This window comes from Stegodyphus dumicola, chromosome 10, assembly GCF_044657685.1.
Source record: "Stegodyphus dumicola isolate Sdum_Otavi_A_Nest chromosome 10, ASM4465768v1".
Classification (NCBI taxonomy): Eukaryota; Metazoa; Arthropoda; class Arachnida; order Araneae; family Eresidae; genus Stegodyphus; species Stegodyphus dumicola.
Genome location: NC_140777.1, coordinates 67640494 through 67661759, shown reverse-complemented (window position 1 = coordinate 67661759; position 21266 = coordinate 67640494). Strand labels below are relative to the sequence as shown.

Below are 21266 nucleotides of genomic sequence, written 5' to 3'. Positions count from 1 at the left end.
TCCATACATGTTGCAAAAGAAGTTTAGGAATTGAGGTTATTGGACAAGCAATCCCCGAATGATCGAAAATTCTGTGAGCAGCAGCTAGAATACTTCTTTTCGTTATTTTCTCAGTACAAAGATTCTCGAAACCGGATATATTCACTTGGAGGGTATCTTTCATTTTGTTCCGTATTAATCCAAGAATATTTGTAGACGTAAGAGAAAGTCTTGAAGAATCTGTATTTTCCCATCCTCTCAAATCAAACTGTCTTTCTGCCATTACTTCTGAAGCCACTGTTATGAAAGTTTATAATTCAGATTCATTTTTCACACTCGTGACACAATTGTCAACGTAGAAACTACTAAGAAGTTTCTGCATAATTTCTTTTGGATAAATGGACTGTCCTTCTACGCATTGGTTTAGAACTGTCTGTAAATGATGCTGAATAACAGCTCCAAGGAGGAAGGAACTACTTGAAACTCCGAACACAACTCTACAGTGACGATAAATTTTCAATTCATTGTTGCTATTTTCCCACGGGAATCTTAGGAAATTTCTATCATTTGGATAAAGGCTTATTTGGAGAAAGGCTTTTCGAATAACTGCAACGATACCTATTTTGTCTAAACGAAATCTAGTAAAAATGGAAGGAATCAGTTCTATGAGGTTTAGACCCTTGTCTGAACATTCATTGGGACTAGGTAACCCCGTTTTTCCTTGCTGAAGCATCAAATACTGGTCGGATTCGTGTCGTGCTGTTTTCTTTAATAATACGTCTGTGAGGCAGATAATGACAAGGAACATCTTTTTCACTCAATGGTACTTCCTCAGTGATACATTCTTTCAATCAATCCTGAAATATATTTCCGTGTCTTCATATAAGCCATCAGCTTTTAATTTCTTCAATGTTTTTGAGTCATAGTTGTCTGGAAGTAGACGGTGACCTTCAATCCATGGTAGACATAACGTGTTCGTTCGTAAAACATCCGTTCTCGATTTTCACGGTATTTAAAAAATGGGACTTAACAGCTCCCTCAAGTTCGGATTTTGTTTTGCCTTCTGATGGGTCTCTGATACCTAAACTCTCTAATGTCCACAAATTTGTTATACAAGCATTTTTATTTAACATTGAAATTAAAGTTATACTCTCACTGGACGATGCTGTTGGGATGCGACCTATAATCGTCCATCCTAGTTTTGTTTCAATGGCTGCAAGACCACTGGGTAGAAGTTTATAACCGCCAGTCATCAACTTGCCTGATATGTCAGCTCCAATTAAAATTTCTTATAGGTCCGCATTCCTTATCATCAGGATTAAATGCCTAAGTCAAGTTCTTTTCAATTCACAATTCCGATGCTACTGGTGGCATGGTATCACATATTACTGGTTGGCTTAATGCTACAAAATGACAATTATATGTACACTTCATATTTGATAAATATATCATTAACACATCATGTTTATACATTTTAGTATTACTTCCTACGAACAGTGAGTGTTAAAGGTATTCATTTCTTAAGGCTTTGTACCCCATCTCTTTAGCTGTTTTACTCAAAATGTAAGACCTCTGAGAGGCAGAATCAATAATGGCTCGAGCTTTACGCTTTTTACCATTGCATCTTAAAATCACAGTTAATGTTTGTAACGGTGCACTTGATACATTGGAAAGTGCCTGATCTCTCTCTAAATCAGTTTTAATAGACTCAGTTTCTTTTTATTAGAATGTTGTGCACTTACTGTAGCTATATTTCTGCATAGAAGTACATGATGTCTTTTCCCACACAGTACGCAACTCTATTTCTCATAACATTTCGAGACATGGACACCGAGTATTTCGTTAGTCGGTGTCCATGTCTCAGGCAGAGGAAGCAGCAACGCGATTTCCCAACAATAGCTTCTCTCTCATTTAGAGGTGTATTTTTTGCATTCCTACAATCCCAAGAATTATGAGGATTTAAACAAAATATGCACAATTTTTTCCCTTGGGCTGATGTAAACAGTTCGGAAGCACTAGGCACAGGCAATGAATTGCCAAATTTCGATTTAGTACTTCTGATTTTATTTTCAAAAGGAATTTTAACACTGCATTTGTTATCATAGGCTTCTTTTGATCAAATGTTTGGGAAGCTAGAGATATTCGCTCTTCCGATTCTACTTCATCTTGAAGAAATTCAAGTAAATAATCTAGATCACTTTTCTCGATTATTTTTGACTGCTCAGAATTTTCCCCCGACTGTGGGTTTAAATCTCTAGATTCTACGATTAACTGCTCGGTAACTTTTCCATGCTCTAAGTGTCTTATCAGGCAAAGAAGACTTAACAAGAGGAACAAGCATGGCTGCATATTTATCTCTAGTAACCCCTAGAACTTCCAAAGCACGAAGTTTAGATTCCAACTGGTCATAAAGTTTTCTTAAAGGCCACCCTGGTGTGTTTTGCTTTTGAAGTATTAAAGCCAATAAATCTCTTACATAAACTTGAATTAACAGTTCATCCTTTCCAAAACGCGCATGTAATTGTTTTACAGCTTTCTCATAACTTTCGCCGCTTGGCGGGAAACTTTCAATTAATTCTTCTGCAACAGAACTTTTTTGCATGGCCTGTGATAAATATATGAATTTATCTTGATTACCAATATTAGGGTCCTCATCAATTTTCTTAAATTGTCCCCAAAAATTAAGCCAATTTTTTAAATCACCATTAAATGTTGGTAATTCATTGTATTAATAATTTGCGAAATTGACGAACATTCTATATGTAAACCAGAAGTTTTCTGTTCTGACACTTGCAATAATTTATCCATCTTATATTCTAACTTTCTCTATCTATCTAAATATGATTCTGACTCATCAATCTCTTTTTCGATAATATTTTTCATGTATAACTTTGTAGAGTCATTAGGTTAATTGGAAGCAGACAAGATGAAAAATAAGAAACCACCTTCGCCGGGAATCGAACCAAGGACCTCTGGATTACCGACCCAGCGTGCTACCGTTACACCACGAAGGCACGCTAGGGAAGTGGGAGAAATACTTTATAACTTGCCTAAATAACTCTTGCTTAAAATCGTTTTCAGCTGAAGTCATTGATTTTGATTTCTCTTGAATAACCCTTAATTCTAAAATTTTTTCTTCGTCACTTAAATTATTTTCTCTTTGATCAAATTCATTACACGATTTAGAAAGTACTGTACGATGTTACTTACGGGCTAGTTTTAAAACTTCCATACTTAAAAATGAGGAAAAGAAATTGCTTACTTTTAGTTGCAGTTCCAATCCTGTCGCGGACGCCAGTTGACAAATAATTGCCTCTCAAAAATACTCCAAAGTCAATAAGGATTCACTAAAACTCCAAGTTGTTTAATAAAACACATTTATTACACGTAAGCACATTGAAACTCAATATGTGCATCTTTAAATATCACAAAAATATACCTTTTCTTATTATAACTCAAAAGCACAGCATAAATAGAACAGACTTAGCAATATTTTACTGTTGCCAGAACCTAACTATTAAAAACTCGCACAATTACAAATGCGTCAAAAATGAAATTCGGCACGCATTATTGAAATATAAACAAAATAATAATTTACGTTTGTAACTATTTGAAAGATACAAAACATATATCGGGCAAAAACGAAAATTTAAACTTCAGCGAATTAAGTTAAAGAAATTTGATGAAAATATTAAAGAAAAGTTTCATTTTGAGCCTTATTTAGGAAAATATATGAAGATGATAATATAATATATCCTACGGATCAGCTCATGTTCACCAAAGGCTTCACAATTAAATTATAGCACTAAAAAAATAAATAAACAAATGCACAATAGCACTACAAAGAATAAAAGTAAATATTAAAAAAAATTTAAGTAAAAGAAAAAATTTAAAAAATAAAATAATAAGTCCAAGCAGCATAATAATCTATCTAAATTTCCATATTGCTATTACACTGTGATAAAATTAGTTCGTCCTCTTAAATATATTACAATACGTTTAATATTAAAACTATATTTTCCACTCTAAAATCAGATTAAGAAATATACGCTAATTTACTATTTTGCTTGAGTAAGAATAACATTATTAACATAATTTTTTAAAAAACTGTCAGAAAAGTTTTCAGGTTTTAAGTTCCTGAAGATGTCAGATAATATCTCATGAAATTTTAAATTAAAATTTTCTTTAGCGAATAGTTATTAGGAAAGGGAAAAGAAAAAAGAGGAACTAATAAGGTTACGAATTTGGAATTATTCTTTCAGCTAAACGTTTCAAAAAATGATGCAACCAGTGTCGACTGCCTTGTCTCCTGCATGAAAACCATTTCGCAAACTCGTCATCATTATACGCCCACCAGCGGCCGAGCGGTAAAGTCGCTGAACACTGGTAGTTCGGTCCGAGGTTCGAATCCCGCGAACGGGCTGGCTGCATGGGCGTTTTCGTGGTTTTCCCCATGTGTAACGTGTATACGAGCCAGTTTCCCTTAGAAAGTCCTCCACGAAGGCATCCCTCCCCTTAGGCAGATAGCCCTCGAGGCTTTGCCATAATCACACACACACACGTCATCATTATACTAAAATTGAGGCCCACCAGCGGCCGAGCGGTAAAGTCGCTAAACACTGGTAGTTCGGACCGAGGTTCGAATCCCACGAACGGGCTGGCTGCATGGATGTTTTCGTGGTTTTCCCCATGTGTAACGTGTATACGAGCCACCCTTCCCTTAGAAAGTCCTCCACGAAGGCATCCCTCCCCTTAGGCAGATAGCCCTAGTGTGCTTTGCCATAATTAAATACACGACACCACATTATACTAACATTTCCTTTCAGCTCTGAGGCAAGAATCACCTCCGTATACCTACGCATAGACTTCTATAAACTTGAGCAGCTCCCAAACTTGACAAGAAAAGCACCAAATCTGGCGCAAATAAATGTTTGGAGACAGAGGGACAAGTCTACTAGAAACATAATTATCCTGAAATGAGTGCTAGGTTTCTTTCAGATTTTGAAGTTCTGGTAAATCGGCCGTGTCATTTGTATAGAATGATATTTATAAGAATATCATTCTATACAAATATATATTTATTAATTAAAACCTTGTCATTCTTTGCTCGTCTTATTGTTAAGCTATTTGAAATACCTTTCCGCGTGGATATTATTTTTACTAAACCTCAAAGATATATCTACTCTGCGGATAAATAAGAAACAATGCATTGATTTAAAAAAGAACTTTCTTTATTTTATGTTAATCAGCAGGAAAACAGTTATTTGTGGAACCTTCACAGTTTCGTACATTTTTAAACCCATTTTGTACAGGTTTCCAGTTGAGAATATAGAACATTTAAATTTATATATTGAAATAAGTAATTGTTAATTTTTTTTTCACAATTTCATTTTGTTTGCGTTTTAACTTTTCATTATCCTCAATCATTTAATCAATCACGCTCTGAATTAGCGTGGATTCCGTTGTTTGAATCATAGTAAAACACGCTAGGGATAGTTTCTTAAAGTGAAAGATGCCTTCGTTCGTATTCACATTTCACATGGGGAAAATCACGTAAACTACAGTCAAAAGTCATTAATCCGGACTCGTCGGGACTTCGGCGATTCCGGATTATAGATCATCAGTTTAAATCTGGTAACATGGCATGCAGAAATTATAAAATTTAAAATATGAAATCGTAATTTATGAAATAAAGAACAATTATGATCTAAAGGGTATCAAAATTTACAAAAAAAAGCTTAATATTTATTTGTTTACTTTATTAAACATTTCTTTTAATGTAAGTTGTTTAAGTTGCTCCGTTTTATGTGATAATACTGTTACGAATTTGGTATTCAAAAAGCTAATGTTAGTTCAATTATAAATTAAATGGTTTTATTTCTCGCGCAGTGCAGCGCGTGACGAATATTAAAAGAAAACTAAGCCGGAAAATTGAAAATACAAGAGCGCGTGCATTAAACAAATAAATATCTCTTTTTGATTTCGAGAAAGTACTGGAAAATTCTAGCGCGTGATTTTAAAATGTTATAAAAGGAGGAAAACATCTCAGTTTGGAGTAGTTGCTTAGTTTGTTGTTGTTTAGAAAATTGCTCTTGTTGATTGTAGTGAATTCGCGAATTAGCGTTCTTTAGCTGTTTTGAATTACGTTCTATTTAACATTTGAGTAGTTAGAAGGTAACTACTGTGAGATATTGTAATACTGCACAATTATTTGAGAAAATTTAAGCATTTTTGTTGTGATAATAATAAATTTTTGTTCATTTTTCATCGGACTTGTGCATTTATTTCATAACGAACCCCGTACGCACGCAACAATTTTTGGTGTCAGAAGTGGGATTTGAATGCCATTTACAAGAGCGATGGAAGAGCAGTTAAGACAGCTGATATCAGCCTTTGCTACATTTAAAGAAGAAACGAAAGATGAGATGAAATCTGGTCAGGAAAAGATGGAAGCTGGTCAGAAAAAGTTGGAAGCTGTTCAATTAACGTTTAAAGACGAAATAAAAGTTGTTAAGGAATCTGTTAAAGAAGGAATAAAATCCGTACAAGTAAGGATTGAAGAAAGTCAATACGAAATGAAAAGAGAAATTGCCTGCATAACAGAAACCAAATTCGATGCTATGGAAGGTAGAATAGACGTGGTTGAAAATAAAGTTGGGCATATTGAAGAAAAAGTTTCTTCCGTAAAAGTTCAAATTGAAGAAAGAGTTTCTTCGGTGAAAGAAGAAATAGAAGAAAGAGTTTCTTCTGTAAAAGAACATATAGAAGAGCGAGTTTCTGCCGTCGAGCAACAAACTGATGATAGGGTTTCAGCCGTTGCGAAAGAAGTCGATACTTTAAAGAAATTCGTAGCGACGGCAGGAAGCAGGAGTGATGATTTTAAATTCTTACGGATGCCTGCTCGTCCACCTCCTCTGAAGCTATCCACATATGATGGGAAGACATCCTGGCAAGTGTATAAGACCCAATTTTCTATAGTTGCGGATGCGAATGGATGGGATTCCCAAGCTAAGGCCTGTCATCTCGCCGCTTCTCTACGAGCAGACGCAGCGGATATACTGCAGACGCTTCTCGAAAACCAAAGACTTCACTTCGAAGCTCTATCCGGCGCATTGGAGCTGCGCTTTGGCGAGAAATGTTTAAAAGACTACAGCAGGCTTCAATTAAAATCCCGTCAACAGAAGCCCACCGAATCACTCCAGGAACTTGCCACGGATGTTGAAAGGCTGTCCCACCTCGCCTTTACGGAGTGCCCGAGAGAAACGAGGGAAATTCTGTCGCTGCAATATTTCATCGATGGCGTCCGGGACCCTGAAATACAGAAAGCACTGCGAATGGCGGATGTTAAAGATTTGAAAAGCGCTTTAGTGTACGCCATGAAATTCGAGGCAGCCCAGCAAGCCACTCGTCGAGACCGCCACCCAGTCAGAGTTGCTCAAGTCCAAGAGCCAGGGGATCAAGTCACCGCTCGTCTAGACGATTTAACTAGACAACTGAACGCCTTGAGACGGAATATTGGTGAGAAGAAACCGACCGTTAAGTGCTGGAACTGCGGTGCTGAAGGACACATACGGCGAAACTGCAGAACACCCCAGGGTACGGATGTTAAGACCGCTCCTAACAAACAGCAGGGAAACTAATTAGTGGCCATATCGCGGGGCGGAGGTTGCCAGATAATGAAAAGCCCCACTTTAAAGCGCTTCAGATTTCTGCAGTGAGAGGCGGCAGTAATGGACTTTTCATAATAGGACATATTAATAGAGTTCCCTGCAATATGACGATAGATACAGGAGCCAACGTTACCATCATCTGAAAAGATTTGGCTGAACAACTGGGAAGCAAACTTATCTGGACGCCGCCCTGCGTTACCCTACAGACTGTGTCCGGTGAGAAGATCGACATCGATGGAAAAGTAAATGTTAACATCACGTTTGGAAGTGCCGCTTACCATCACACGACATATGTAGCAGAAATCACTGATTCTTGCATACTCGGATTGGACTTTCTAAGGAAATACAATTTTTCCTTGGACTTTAAAAATAACGAATTGCATTCTACATCTGAGGACATAGCGTTATTTGGAGTTAATGATGAAGAAGTTAAATTTGTTCATAAAATCATAGCACAAGACAATATCACAATACCGGCAAGAACAGAAATTTTACTTCCTGGATCCATAGCCGAAAACAGAAATTTCCGCTACGGCATCATAGAATATCCCAATAACTGTAATAGCCCAAAAGGAGTACTAGTAGCTTCAACACTCGTCGACCTATCCAGAACGGTTATCCCGGTGAGAGTCGCCAATGTAACTGAGAAGGGGAGAATTAAGAAAGGTGAAGTGGTTGCAGCATGTACTCCAGTAACCAGCGTTGAAAGAAAGAGCAATATCCAAGAATCCGTGTCCTCAGAGAGCATTACATCGGAGTTATTGCAGAATGCGCAATTAAACGATAAAGAGAGGAATGCTGCCGATCGCGTCATTAAAGATCTTCAAGTTGTTTTCTCCCGCTCGTCTTCTGACGTGGGTCGAACTAGTTTGATACAACATAGAATAAATACCTGCAATCATCCCCCGATCAAGCACCATCCAAGACGTCTACCGTTTGCTAAACAGGAAGAGGTGCGAACACTGTTAAAAGATATGGAAGAAGGCGATGTCATCGAGCCTTCAGTAAGTCCATGGGCATCTCCCATCGTCCTAGTCAGAAAGAAAGACGGCTCAACAAGATTTTGCGTCGACTATCGCCGGTTGAATGAGGTTACGAAGAAAGACAGTTACCCTCTTCCTAGAATTAACGACATTCTAGACACTCTTTCTGGAAGCAAGTGGTTCTCAACACTTGATTTAAAGAGTGGGTATTGGCAGGTAGAAATACAGCCTGAAGACCGAGAAAAGACGGCATTTACTACGGGACAAGGGCTTTGGCAATTCAAGGTGATGCCGTTTGGACTGTGTAATGCGCCGGCAACATTCGAACGTCTAATGGAGACTGTTTTGAAAGGCCTTTCCTACGAAGCCTGCTTGATATACCTGGACGACATCATCATCGTCGGAAAGAGTTTTGAAGAACATTTAGAAAATCTTAGGAAGGTGCTTCAGAAACTGAAAGAAGCCAATCTGAAGCTGAGTCCCGCTAAATGCAAATTGTTCCGAAAGGAAGTGACTTACCTGGGACATGTCATCTCTGCAGAAGGTGTTCGCACGGATCCTGAAAAGGTGTCAGCCGTTAAATCCTGGAAACGTCCCGAAAATGTCCATCAGCTGAGAAGCTTCCTAGGGCTTTGCACCTACTATAGGAGATTCGTGAAGGACTTTTCTTCCATCGCAAGACCCCTTCACAAGCTGACAGAAAGTAAGCAAAAGTTCTTGTGGACAAAAGAATGCGAGGATGCATTTAACAACTTAAAGGAAGTTTTAACATCTGCTGCAATCCTGACGAATCCTCAGCGCGACCGACCATTTATTCTCGACACCGATGTGAGCAATGAAAGTGTCGGTGCTGTTTTGTCCCAAGAAATAGACGGCCAAGAACGTGTAGTGGCGTACTGGAGCAAGTGCCTGTCTAAACCGGAGAGGAATTATTGTGTCACCAGGAAAGAGTTACTCGCCATAGTCAAAGCTGTAGAACAGTTCCATCACTATCTATACGGCAGAAAATGCCTGCTCCGCACTGATCATGCATCATTGACCTGGCTTTTAAATTTCAAGAATCCTGAGGGTCAAATAGCCAGGTGGATACAGAGACTCCAAGAATATGACATCACTATCCGTCATCGTAAGGGATCATCACACGAAAACGCCGACGCCCTGTCTAGAAGACCTTGCCCAGAAAGCTGCCGATATTGTTCCAGGGTGGAAGCGAAATACGAGCTGCTCACTCCGGTCGCAAGACAAATTACAACATCAACATCGGCTGCTCGAGACTCGTGGAGTGATGATGAAGTCAGGAAAGACCAGCTGGAAGACCGCGACATTAAACCCATAATTGATTTAATGGAGTCATCAAACAGAAAACCTACTTGGCAGGACATTTCTATCTGTAGTCCTACAACAAAACAATACTGGGCACTCTGGGATTCACTTCACATTCGAAACGGCGTCTTATACCGTAAATTCGAACCGGATGATGGGAAGACGTTCCGATGGCAACTGATACTTCCAAGATCCCGGATTCCTGATGTCCTTAAAGAACTACATAACAGCCCTACAGGAGGTCACTTTGGAATTATGAAGACCTTACAGAGAGTTCGTGAGCGCTTTTACTGGAATAATGCAAAGGATGACGTGCAAAAGTGGTGCCGATCTTGCCATGCCTGTGCAGGTCGGAAAGGACCGAGAAAACGCAGCCGAGGCAAGCTGCAACGTTACAACGTAGGTGCGCCGTTTGAACGTATCGCCTTTGACATCTTGGGACCTCTCAAAGTTCCGCTGTTCAAGTCCTATAATTGCTGTGTCGAGAATACTGACTAATTTGTCAATCGAAATTTTTTCGTTTTTGATAACCTCTGTGTCACTTTCTTCACTACCGGAAGCGAATCATAATGACGAGGAATTTGATTTAGATCATATCAAAGACGGAGTACATCGAGATGAAATACTGCATTTAGTAAAGAATTATAAGTTAAATAAAATAAAAACATCTGCCCTGAAGATAAAGATAGTGCTGACAGATGAACTTCCAATTCATTGCGCGCCGCGGCGTTTCCCCTTCCCCGCTGCCGCAGAGCAGCGTGATATTGGTAAACAGTTTCGGAATGGTTAAGGGAAACAAAGGATATCCCTTTATCCATTTTTGCAGCAATTCCACTTTTTGTTTAATGGACTTCAAAACATACTTCACTTTGTAGATCCTTTACATATTAGTAAATATATATCGGAAATTCTATTTGACATAATCGAAAGTTCAAGCTTACTTTTATAAAATTGCTCTAACAGTCTGCAAAAAATAATAAGCCGGATCCAATTCGAAGATTAAGGAACAACGCAATCTGCAACATTAACTGAATTAGATAATTTTAGGTTAGCTTATACCGTCCGTTATACATTAAACGCGCATGCGTAAACGTATTATGCACATGCGCACACGCATATTCGCAGCCGTAATGGTGTTACGCGCACGCGTAAACGCCTATGAATAACTGTAACTGACCTCTGAGACCATATCCGGCTCTTATATGTAACTTCAGGCCTTTATATGTAATCATCTATGCCTTCCAGTAATTTCAAGAAGCTGGGAAGTACTAGACATTTCTTGACCTCCGAGAGAAAACTATATAAGACCGTTGAGAACACAAACTCTGTTTTTCAGTCCAGAGTTAGATTTCCTTGCGTCACTCTTTACACGCGCTTTGTATAACGTTCTGTTTATAGTAGTTTAAAAACTCTTAGTAGTTTAAAATAGTAACTACTGATTGTTCTCTGTCATACTAAGAAGACTTCCGTTTTGCCGGCGTGAACGATAAAGTCGCCAATAATGGTACAACTGATGCCAAACGGAATATCTTCGCTGGTAACCTTTTACGCCTCATTTTCAAAACAAGTCGCAGCCATTTCTTATCAGATTTATTGTTTCTTTCAATACTGAGATACAATTACATAGAATTTTTACAAGGTAGTTAAACTGGGGAAAGTGCAGAATCGCCCCCTGCTTAGCGCGTTTTAAGAATTGCCCATACTCGGTATCCAAATACACATCGACCTATTTTCACTTAAAAAAAAAATCCCAGAATTGCACAAAAATGGCATTGCGCACTCCCTTTATCCATGTACACATCGACCTATTTTCACTCAAAAAGTGAAAGAAAGTTGACAAAAATCTAATTCTTACTCTTGTAAAAAGCGCCAAACAAACGCCAATCAAATAAGTAGGCGATTCTGCACTTTAGCCGTTAAATTTTATGCTCTAAGAAAATTCGCGGCAATTAAGTCAGTTAGAATGCAATCACGCCGCTCACCCGAGGGCGAAAATATAAAAAAAGGCAAAATCAAGTGTTAAATTCATGAATTCTGAAGAGAATGCACTAGCAAAGTAAAGCACTGCGATTTTACGTAATTTCTGAGTAAGCTGTTCGTACGAATTGAAATAATTCTTGCATTTAAACTTGTATTCCAAATTAAGATTTAACTTGAAATTAATGTAGATAATTACTGAGAGAACTAGATTTTTGTAGCGTAGTTTACGTGAGATGAGATCACTTGGGGTCACGTGATGCGAACCGGCGAATCAGGATGTTGAACCATTAAAGCATAGTAAATTCTTAAATTAATGTCTTTTTACAAATTTATTGTCTTTATTTATTAGATTTTTACAAAATTTTAAACCATATTAAAATGTTTATGCCTTCAAAATAAAAAATTCTTAGCATTAACATTTGTTAACGTTTTTTATGTGTATACTGTATGTTGTCGCCAACAAAGTCTGCTTGGCGAGATTTGCGTCAGCGAAACGGAAAATGTCCAAACTGATTAATCAGATATAAATTTCTTATTCTTTAAACTTTATAACGAAATATCATTTTACACAGAGTATTTTAAATTAATAGATTCAAAGATCAAATATATTTGATTTGCTTTAGATATAATTTTATAATTTTTAAGCCAGTAAAATAAAAATATCACAAACCTTTACATATAAATCACAAAGAAAGTTTAAAAGAAAACGGGAATCTTTAACAATAAAAAATTAGTAATTATTTTTTCAAGTAAAATATCTTTCACTCAAATGTATCAAATTCGTCGCTACTTCCTTCTGATACAAAGTCTTGATTAGACTGAGTATGTATCATTTCTGGACGTGAATTGCTTTCTTCAGTTAGGAAAATTTCATTAAATTGACTATGCGTTGTTTCTGATTTCAGACACAGATCTGGCTGCCCACTGCTGCTGAAATATCTATCCCTCATAAAAGGTTGCTCCATTTCTGGCTGTGCTGGTTCTTGCAAATCGGATAAGTCAAAGGAGTTCGAGTTACAGCCAATAGTTGCTACATGTAATAATCGCCCTTTACTTGTTTTCAACGAATCAAAATGTTGAACACTTGTATTATTCAAATGGTATCCTAGTTCTTTTCTTTCTGCATCAGTTTCTTTTTTGGTTATCGAAGAGTTACATATGTGTTCGTTGTCCCTGTATTCGGAAATTTTACATTTTACGTCATGCGTTTCATTAAACACCTTAAACTTTTTATTCATGAGGAAATCTTTAGAATTTTTTAACGTTATTCCTGGTTCTGTTATCTTTTTGTATTCTTCATGCGTTTCTTTTGGATTAGCTGTTTCAGAGTTTAGGCGTTTTTCATTCAAAGCATAGTCTTTCGTATCATGTACGAGGTAGCGTATTATTATATGAAAATAATTTAAAAGTAATTTTATGCACTTCTGGACGTGTTCTAGTTCTTTCCTCTGTTGTAAACGAAGATGATCAATACTAGATTCAAGTTGCTTTATTCCCAGTTTAATATCTTGTAAAGTCAATTTCGTAACTTTATCAAAATTTTTCATGTTTGCAATATCCATCGTCATCATTTTCACGGTAGCATTCAAGTTCCCAATTTCGTTTTCTATTTGTTCTTTACTCATTTCTTCATTAGGCGATATACTGAAAAACAATTTTCTGGTATTATTTTGTTCTACGAAGCTCCTACACTTTGGACAAGACTGAGCATACACGAACCAATCAGAAATGCAATCTTGGTGGAAGACATGACCACAAGTTATTGCTGCCACATTGCTGTACTCGTCGAATAGCTCGTAACAAATATCACAGAAAACTTTCATTGCGAGATATTATGTATTAAAACTTAAAAAAAGCGGATAATTTCCTACTTAAACAGTAATAAAAGCACAGAAATTGAAATTCTAATATTTAAACACAAAATATGAGATTGAACGTCATTTAAAGTGCAATTGATCATCTTTACGTGCTGTTCATCCACGAGGATACCACGAGAAATTAAGATTTTGACTGAACTGAATTACACTTTTCTCCTATTAATTTAAAATTAGTTAAATTTAAATTAAAAAGGGTGAATTCTCTTAATTTTCTGTTATAATTTTATGCAAATTTCTAAACGGCAGATTAAAAAAAAAGTAAATGTTGAATGTTAAAAATGGGAATATTCGGGTGTTTTTATTGATGCAAAATCCGGTAGACATCAGAAGAAGTCTCATCGGACTCTAAATTTGCAGCGAAATAAGTTATATGCAAGTTGATGGATAACGGCAGGTTGAATGTTAAATAGAAGGTGAAAATTCTAATTATTTTTATTTATTTATTTATTTAAAGAAGCGAAGAGTTGATAGCGGCATAAAGACGTTTTCTTGTCCACTTTAGTACAAGACTGAAGTGTCCGCACACCTGAAAATGGCAGTAGGTCTCCCTTTACACAATGATTCATGCAACACGAAGCTCGCCTACACACTGCAAATGATTTTAGTGATTTCTTGAATGAGATATTTTGCAGCTTAGTGGTGAAAACATCGCGAAAGAACTAACGCAAAGAGAAAACGCCGTGAAAGAAAAGAAAACAGGAGAAAGTATCGGGATAGAAAACAAAGCGGTGGCAAAACGATTGCAGTTTTAAAACATCATCGTACAAAATATCTTGGTAAAAATGAAGCACCTGCAAACCATCATATGACGATAACATCGCAGGCATGTATTTTCTGAGATTTAAGCATTCAAAAATCTGCAAATTAGTGAAAATTAATGCTACATATACCAGTTAAAAGAACTTTAAACTTATGTTGCTAACTGTTAAAAGTCATTATTAATTAATTACTTTTATAAAGATGTGCTAGTAGGTTTTCGTGAGAAAAAAAAGTGTAGCATAATATAGGTAAGAAAGAGGAAGATACATAAGTGTAAAAGTTTGTTAACCCTTTCTACGTCCTCTCCTGTCCGTGAAAATTTCTCCCCAGCGGCCCATTGTTTTTCGCAGCGTGTAATGTTGTTTTCTTTGTACATACATAACTTTTGTAGCGGATGAATGTAAATGAATATTAAGTAAAATTATAAGGAAATAAAGCATAACGGAAAAGTAATAATATATGCTTATTTCTAACAGCAGGATTAATTAGATAACATCTGATCCGGGCGGTCCACTCCTCCCATTTTGTTGTTGTAATCTTTTACAATTATTTTTTTATAGTTCTTTTCCGTGTTTCAAGATCAATAATAGAGTTATTATGGACTGTACTCATCAAACGTATATCCTTCTTGTCTTTCCAATTCACAACCTCATTTTTTTCTCTTTTTCTGCTGAGTAGTCACAGTCTTGTATCTTATGTAAAATGACGCGAATATTCATAAAACCCGGGGGGCGTATTCAATTAGAAATAGAATGCCTGATTAGTACTGCTCTCTAGGAGGTATTAGAACAAACGAAAATAAAATCTCAAACAAGTAAACATTTAGAAAGCGTTTTAAACTTTTAAAATGTAGAAGAATGCTTGAAGCGCGTTACGGCCGCCTTGCAGAAGTTTCACTTGAACGCACTAGACACGTTACAGACAACGAAGAGGTTAATTGTCTGCACATATTTTAGCAAATTTCCAGGTACTGAATGCTTAAAAGTTTTCTTCTTTCTTCTTCAGTAAATCTTTACCAGTTAATAAAAATATATAAAATAAAGAAATAAAAACAATATCTGAAAGGATTTAGATTTTAAATTTTGTCCAAAGGGGCGTTTTTTTTAAACATGTGTGCTACCTTTATTTATTACACATTCTTCGCGCTTAAGCCGTAAAATTCAGTTCAAGCGCAATATCGCAAAATAATCTTAAAATGAGCATATCTTTAGAATTTCCGATACAAAGTCTCGCGCACTGGAGATAAAAATGTTTTTCCTGTACAACGTTGCCATTGCTCGCTTTGAAATCGTTGAGTTTGTTAATCAAAAATTCGTTAAAGTTTTACAAAATATGAAATCGGTAATAAAACAAATTCGAAATTCTGAATTTGGACTTCCAGATGCCCATAGTCACAGCAGGATTACGTTATTCAAAATTTGATGGCTCTATGTACACAAAATTTGATGGCTCTATGTACACAAAATTTGATGGCTCTATGTTTTATCACAATGCGAGAAACATACATACATGTGCAGATTCTTTATTATTGAAGGAGTATCAGCAACACCTATACCGACGATGTTAAATTGGTCATTTTCGATGTACCTTTTCTCAAATTTTGCTGTAGATACAAGCTTGAAATTTTCTGCGTAATTAAAGTGTACCTATCTGATTATACTGAAATGAGCTTTTGAAACATTTTGAATTTTAGAGTAATTTACAGAATATTTTGTTGGGCATAATACGATTAAGCACTTTTCTCACACAAAATTTGTTTAAAATTTTTTTTCTATGTTTATCACAAAAACTCATTTTAGTAAATATTAGGAAATCTAATAAATAAGCCATAAAAATTTCAGATACCTATGGGCAGTAGTTCCTGAGAAAAGGTAGACCGAGTATAAAAAAATCACGTTTGGAGAAAAACGCGTTTTTAGCTAAAAATCCTCATTGATCGAAGCAGTCGATGACAAATTAAAACTAGACTTTTTATAGTTTTAATTTTCATAGAGATTAAAGAATGGTATTTTTAGAAAGATATAAGTGTAAAGAATTTGAAAATGCAAAAATCCGAAAGCACAATTTTTTGAAGTTTTTGGGGTTCAAACACCCCTTAATTTCTTTAAATATAATACAGGACGATAATATATGGTGGCAACAATATGAAAAATGAAACAACGCTTGTAATTAATCAACGCAAAATGAAATTAATAGTCCTTCTAGGCAAATTGCCCTTTGGACTCAAAATATTTCTTCCCCCCCCCCTTGTACTTACAAATCACAATGCGAAAATTGCACATTTTTTTGTAATGGTCAGAAGATGCATGTCTGCGATGTTACCATCATGGGATGATTTGTAGGTACTCCACTTTTTGTTATATGTACAAAAAGCGGTGCAAAAACTTTTTTTTTCAACCATGTTTTTTTAGAGTTGCGCTATTTACGCCTTGCTTTCTTTTGTCCCACGATGTTATATGTTTTTTCTCCGCGATATTTTTGGTGGACATCGCTTTATGAGTCTGTAATGTCCCATCTCGCACATACCTCAGTATATTATTCCAATCGGATTTTTTTTTTTTTTTTTTTTTTTTTTTTTTTTTTTTTTTTTTGTAAGATAAGTTATTCTCAAGGAAGCCTGCAAATGTAGCGTAACTTGAGGCTCTTATCGTGCAAGTGTATTGTGCAATTTCGGAAGACGTGTGCCGGAGAGTTGTGACAAGATGCTTGCAAGACGTGAAATAAAATGATGGATACATTAAATAGATTTTTCATAAAACACGCTTTTTGTGCTCAATCAGTTAACTATGCATTCATTTTGTAGTATAGTGATGATAAATAAATGTCTAATAAACAAACAAAAGGTATGGCATTCGCGCGTCACTTTGTAAAACTCAATTTTCATATAATTATTGGATACAACTATTAAAATTTCTAAGTTCTTGAAAAGTGAGTGGCTAAAGCTCATCAGAATGTTAAATTTATCTTTGAGACTAAATGCTGAAAAATGGTAAGAGGGATTGGATAATACTGCAGCTTTTCTCATGAAAAAAATAAATGACAAATAAATAGTAACTTTTATGGACTGCCCTCAACTGGCACGTTGTTTGCATGTATCTTTTATAAATGTATGGATTAAAATTTTTATTATCTTACTATCCAGTATTTCACTGGCTCATTTCAGAGTTATTTAATGGTAGTTAGGTAAAAGATATGTTTTGTAAAAGCCTAGTTATGGCGACTTAGAAATTATTGAAATGAAAGCTTTGAAAGAGTTCCTTCTATATTTCGCTATTGCTATTTTACAGATTAGACTTTTGAATTGAATCTTACGAAAGCACTCGAAAATTATTTGTCTAAGCCAAGTGTGTCAAACTGGCAAGCAATTTTATGCGGCCTACGGAGACATTTCAATAATGATGTTGCAAAGTTTTCAGGATTTTTATTTGAAATCCGAGTTTATATTTTCATTTGCACTGAAAAAGAACATGAATAACACATCAGAAAATCTGTGAGCTAATTAATTTACAGTATGATATAAATTTTACTCAAAGATTTGAAGGTACAGATTTCATTAACTTTTATTCGTACTTGTCAAAAAATAAATGGTGTCCGCCGAAAACATCGGGCAAAAATATCGCGGACGAAAACGTCGCGGAGAGAACAACGCAAGGCGAAAACGTCGTAATACAAAACATCGGGGGAGAAAGGAAAGCAAAGAGAAAACATCACAGTACAAAATATTGCAGTCGAAAATAAAGCAGTTTAAAAGCATCGTCGTCGAAAATATCGTGGTAAAAAATAAAGTACCTACAAATCATCGCATGACGATAACATCGCACACATGCGTTTTTCAGGTTTTAAAAGCAAGTGCATTTTCGCATAATGATTTGGGAGCGCAAGAAGGGAAGACAGATATTTTTACTTCTCTATTTCATATTTTTAAACTAACTAATAATTTTTGCTGAAAAATTAAGGAGAAAACTTAAGCATTTAAAAATTGAAAATGAAAAGAAAACTAATGCAACTTACAGCACTTAATTTTAAATTTACATAGTTAATTACGAATTTTATTCATTTTTTATAAAGTTTTACTGATAAATTTTCATGATAAATGCAGTAGAAAAATAACTGCATCAACCTCTATACAAATTGCTTAGTTAATTATCAAATTATTTTTTTCACGTTTGTTAATTTGTTGTTGTTTTAGTCAAAATTATACCTTGTTTTGTTTTCGTTTATTAAAGTATCGTTGACATTTTCACCCTCGTTTCTTCTTGCGCTACCAAGTCTTATGCGAAAATGCATTTACGACTTTTAAAACCTGAAAAACGCACGTGTGCGATGTTATCGTCACGAGATGATTTATAGGTACTTTATTTTTTACCACTATATTTTCGACGATGATGTTTTTAAACTGCGAACATTTTTTTTTTTCGACCACGATATTTTGTACCACGATGTTTTAGAACTGCGACATTTTCTCTTTGCTTTCTTTTCTCCCACGATGTTTTGTACCACGACATTTTTGCCTTGCGTTGTTTTCTCCGCGACGTTTCCGTCTGCAATGTTTTTGCCCCAATGCTTTCGGCTGTAACCGTGCCCAGGCGATTATTTTCTAAATACTTTGAAAACTGAAAGAATAACTAAATCTAAGATTTCATACAGTCTTAATGTAACGATCGATTTAGATAAAATTTTTCGTAGAAGTAACATAAAAGCATTTTATTAGGTTATTTTGAACTTGAAAACTTGATTTTCTTAGAAATTCATTTAATCGAAAGTGATAGAAAATTTCAGCTCTCAAATAAATTTCTCGTAGAATCGTCAGGCATTTTCTATGAAACTCAATAAGATGCATAAGATGACCAGGAAAACCTAAAAAAGGTAAAAAAGTACTTGGTATAATGGCAGGTACTGAAATATTTCTAGTTTACGATAAAAGAAATGCTAGAAAAGAAAAATAAAGGCAAAACAATCATCACACAACACTTCTTTCTAATTTTATTTGCTTGTAGAAATAATATTCAGCTATGGGAAAAAGGAATGCAAGTTTAGGTACCTAAAACTTAGAAACACGTGCTTAGTACTTGGTTTTTCTAAAAAATAAATATAGAAACTAATTAGATATCGAACCATATTTAAAAATAAAGTTGACATCTTTTTCTGTAAAACTGAAAGTTATAGTTGGTGAATAATAGCATCGCACTTCCCATTAAAACGCTTTTATCATTTTACATTTTGTATGTATTTTTGTTAATTTCACAATAAAGGGAAAACATTTTGACATTAAAATTTGTTTATTTTAGCATAGACGACATTTTTACTTACATCAATAGCCATAAACGTTTTTACTGCGTTACGGAGGGAATCTTAAGTTGAGAGCTTCTGTTAACTGCTTCTTGCTGTTAGTATTCCCGCCAGTTCTGCTTAAAAGCATCTCGCTAGTTGATATTTAAAATACGTGCTATATATGTACATATCTATATATCTGAGCAAGCTTACGTTAGTCTATTTAACGTGTAGTCCTAGACTACGTTATCAACGTCTGAATTTAATTCCTTCTTATGTTAATTTAAATAACTACAGCTAATGCAAGTTCCGTCTGTTGCGCAAATTGTACCTGTTCTGTTCAGTTAAATAAAAAATCTGATGTGTACACCACATGACTTCCTAGTATGGAATATTAAATTATACGCATTTTTCTTGCATTTCATTTAAACTCATTGGATTGAATTAAGTCTACTTCACCGACAGCGCATAAACCACAATAGAATAAAGGCCTTCTTTAAAATTCACTCTAGTATTTGTTTACCATAGCGACACTTTGGCGCTAGATTCACTTAACAGTATTATATTTCTTTCACATTATAACTCATAATGCACAATATTTATATCATTTAAAGAATAGAATTATCTAATCGTTGCCACATGTTCTATTCAAATACTATAATAAGGCTAGAATGATGTATAAAGAAATTAAGCAAACAAAAAAAAAAAAAAAAAAAAAAGAGAGAAAGAAACAGTTTTTTACAGACGATTGAGTATTTCTCATTCAATTAATTCAGGTCTCACTTCGCGAGAAGGCAAAAATACATAAAAACTCAAAATATCTATATTAAAAATTACGAAATAAATCTTAAACTCTTATTTCCTCGAAAAAATTCCAGAAAGGGTTAAGCATGATTTAATTGGCAATAATAAATGAAGGCATTATCTTTGTTGTTGCGAAGCTAAGTTTCTCTAGATTGGCAACAAATCCACTAGTCTGCTGTTTCAAATGTAAACAATCAATGGCCGCCATGAAAAAAAAAAAGGCTTAGTAGCACTTAACCAACTTTAAAATTGTTGATAATGCTCAAAATATTGCATACAGATTTACTAAAGGAATTAAAACCTTAACCGAAAGGTAAAAACAACATAATTCAATCATTTTTTAAAGCAAAAAATGTACAATTTACAAACATATAAGAGTAAAGAAACTGAGATCACTGAGCCGGGTAACAGAGTGGATATATATATATAAATGTATTTATATACGTTTGGTGCGGCCGATTGCAACCAAAATACGAGGTGCATATCTACATGACAAAATTTCAACGCGCACGTACGTACATACGTTCGTACAGACGCCACGAAAAATTCTCTTCAGAATTAATTTTAAAGCAGTTTTATAATTTTTTTTTTTTGGAGGAAACGAGTCTTTTATTCTGTCC

At 35.3% G+C, this 21266-nt stretch overlaps 2 protein-coding genes across 3 annotated transcripts in view; both read right to left on the bottom strand.

Moving 5' to 3' along the window:
• Positions 1-12478: 12478 nt before the first annotated feature.
• On the bottom strand, positions 12479-13858 carry LOC118192268 (uncharacterized). Its single transcript, XM_035363194.2, has one exon. It carries the CDS (start codon positions 13756-13758, stop codon positions 12697-12699), a length of 1062 nt encoding a protein of 353 aa, XP_035219085.1. The 5' UTR covers positions 13759-13858; the 3' UTR covers positions 12479-12696.
• Positions 13859-19086: 5228 nt separating this feature from the next.
• LOC118192266 (prostatic acid phosphatase-like) overlaps positions 19087-21266 on the bottom strand; it is a 57818-nt gene continuing 55638 nt past the window's right edge. For both annotated transcript variants that reach the window (XM_035363191.2, XM_035363192.2), the window contains exon 10: positions 19087-19428. In XM_035363191.2, coding sequence (XP_035219082.1) covers positions 19378-19428 — 51 coding nt within the window. In that variant the 3' untranslated portion in view covers positions 19087-19377. The remainder of the gene's footprint in view (positions 19429-21266) is intronic.

Coding starts and splice junctions, on each gene's coding strand:
- LOC118192268 (XM_035363194.2), bottom strand. CDS start 13,758: ATGAAAGTTTTCTGTGATATTTGTTACGAGCTATTCGACGAGTACAGC.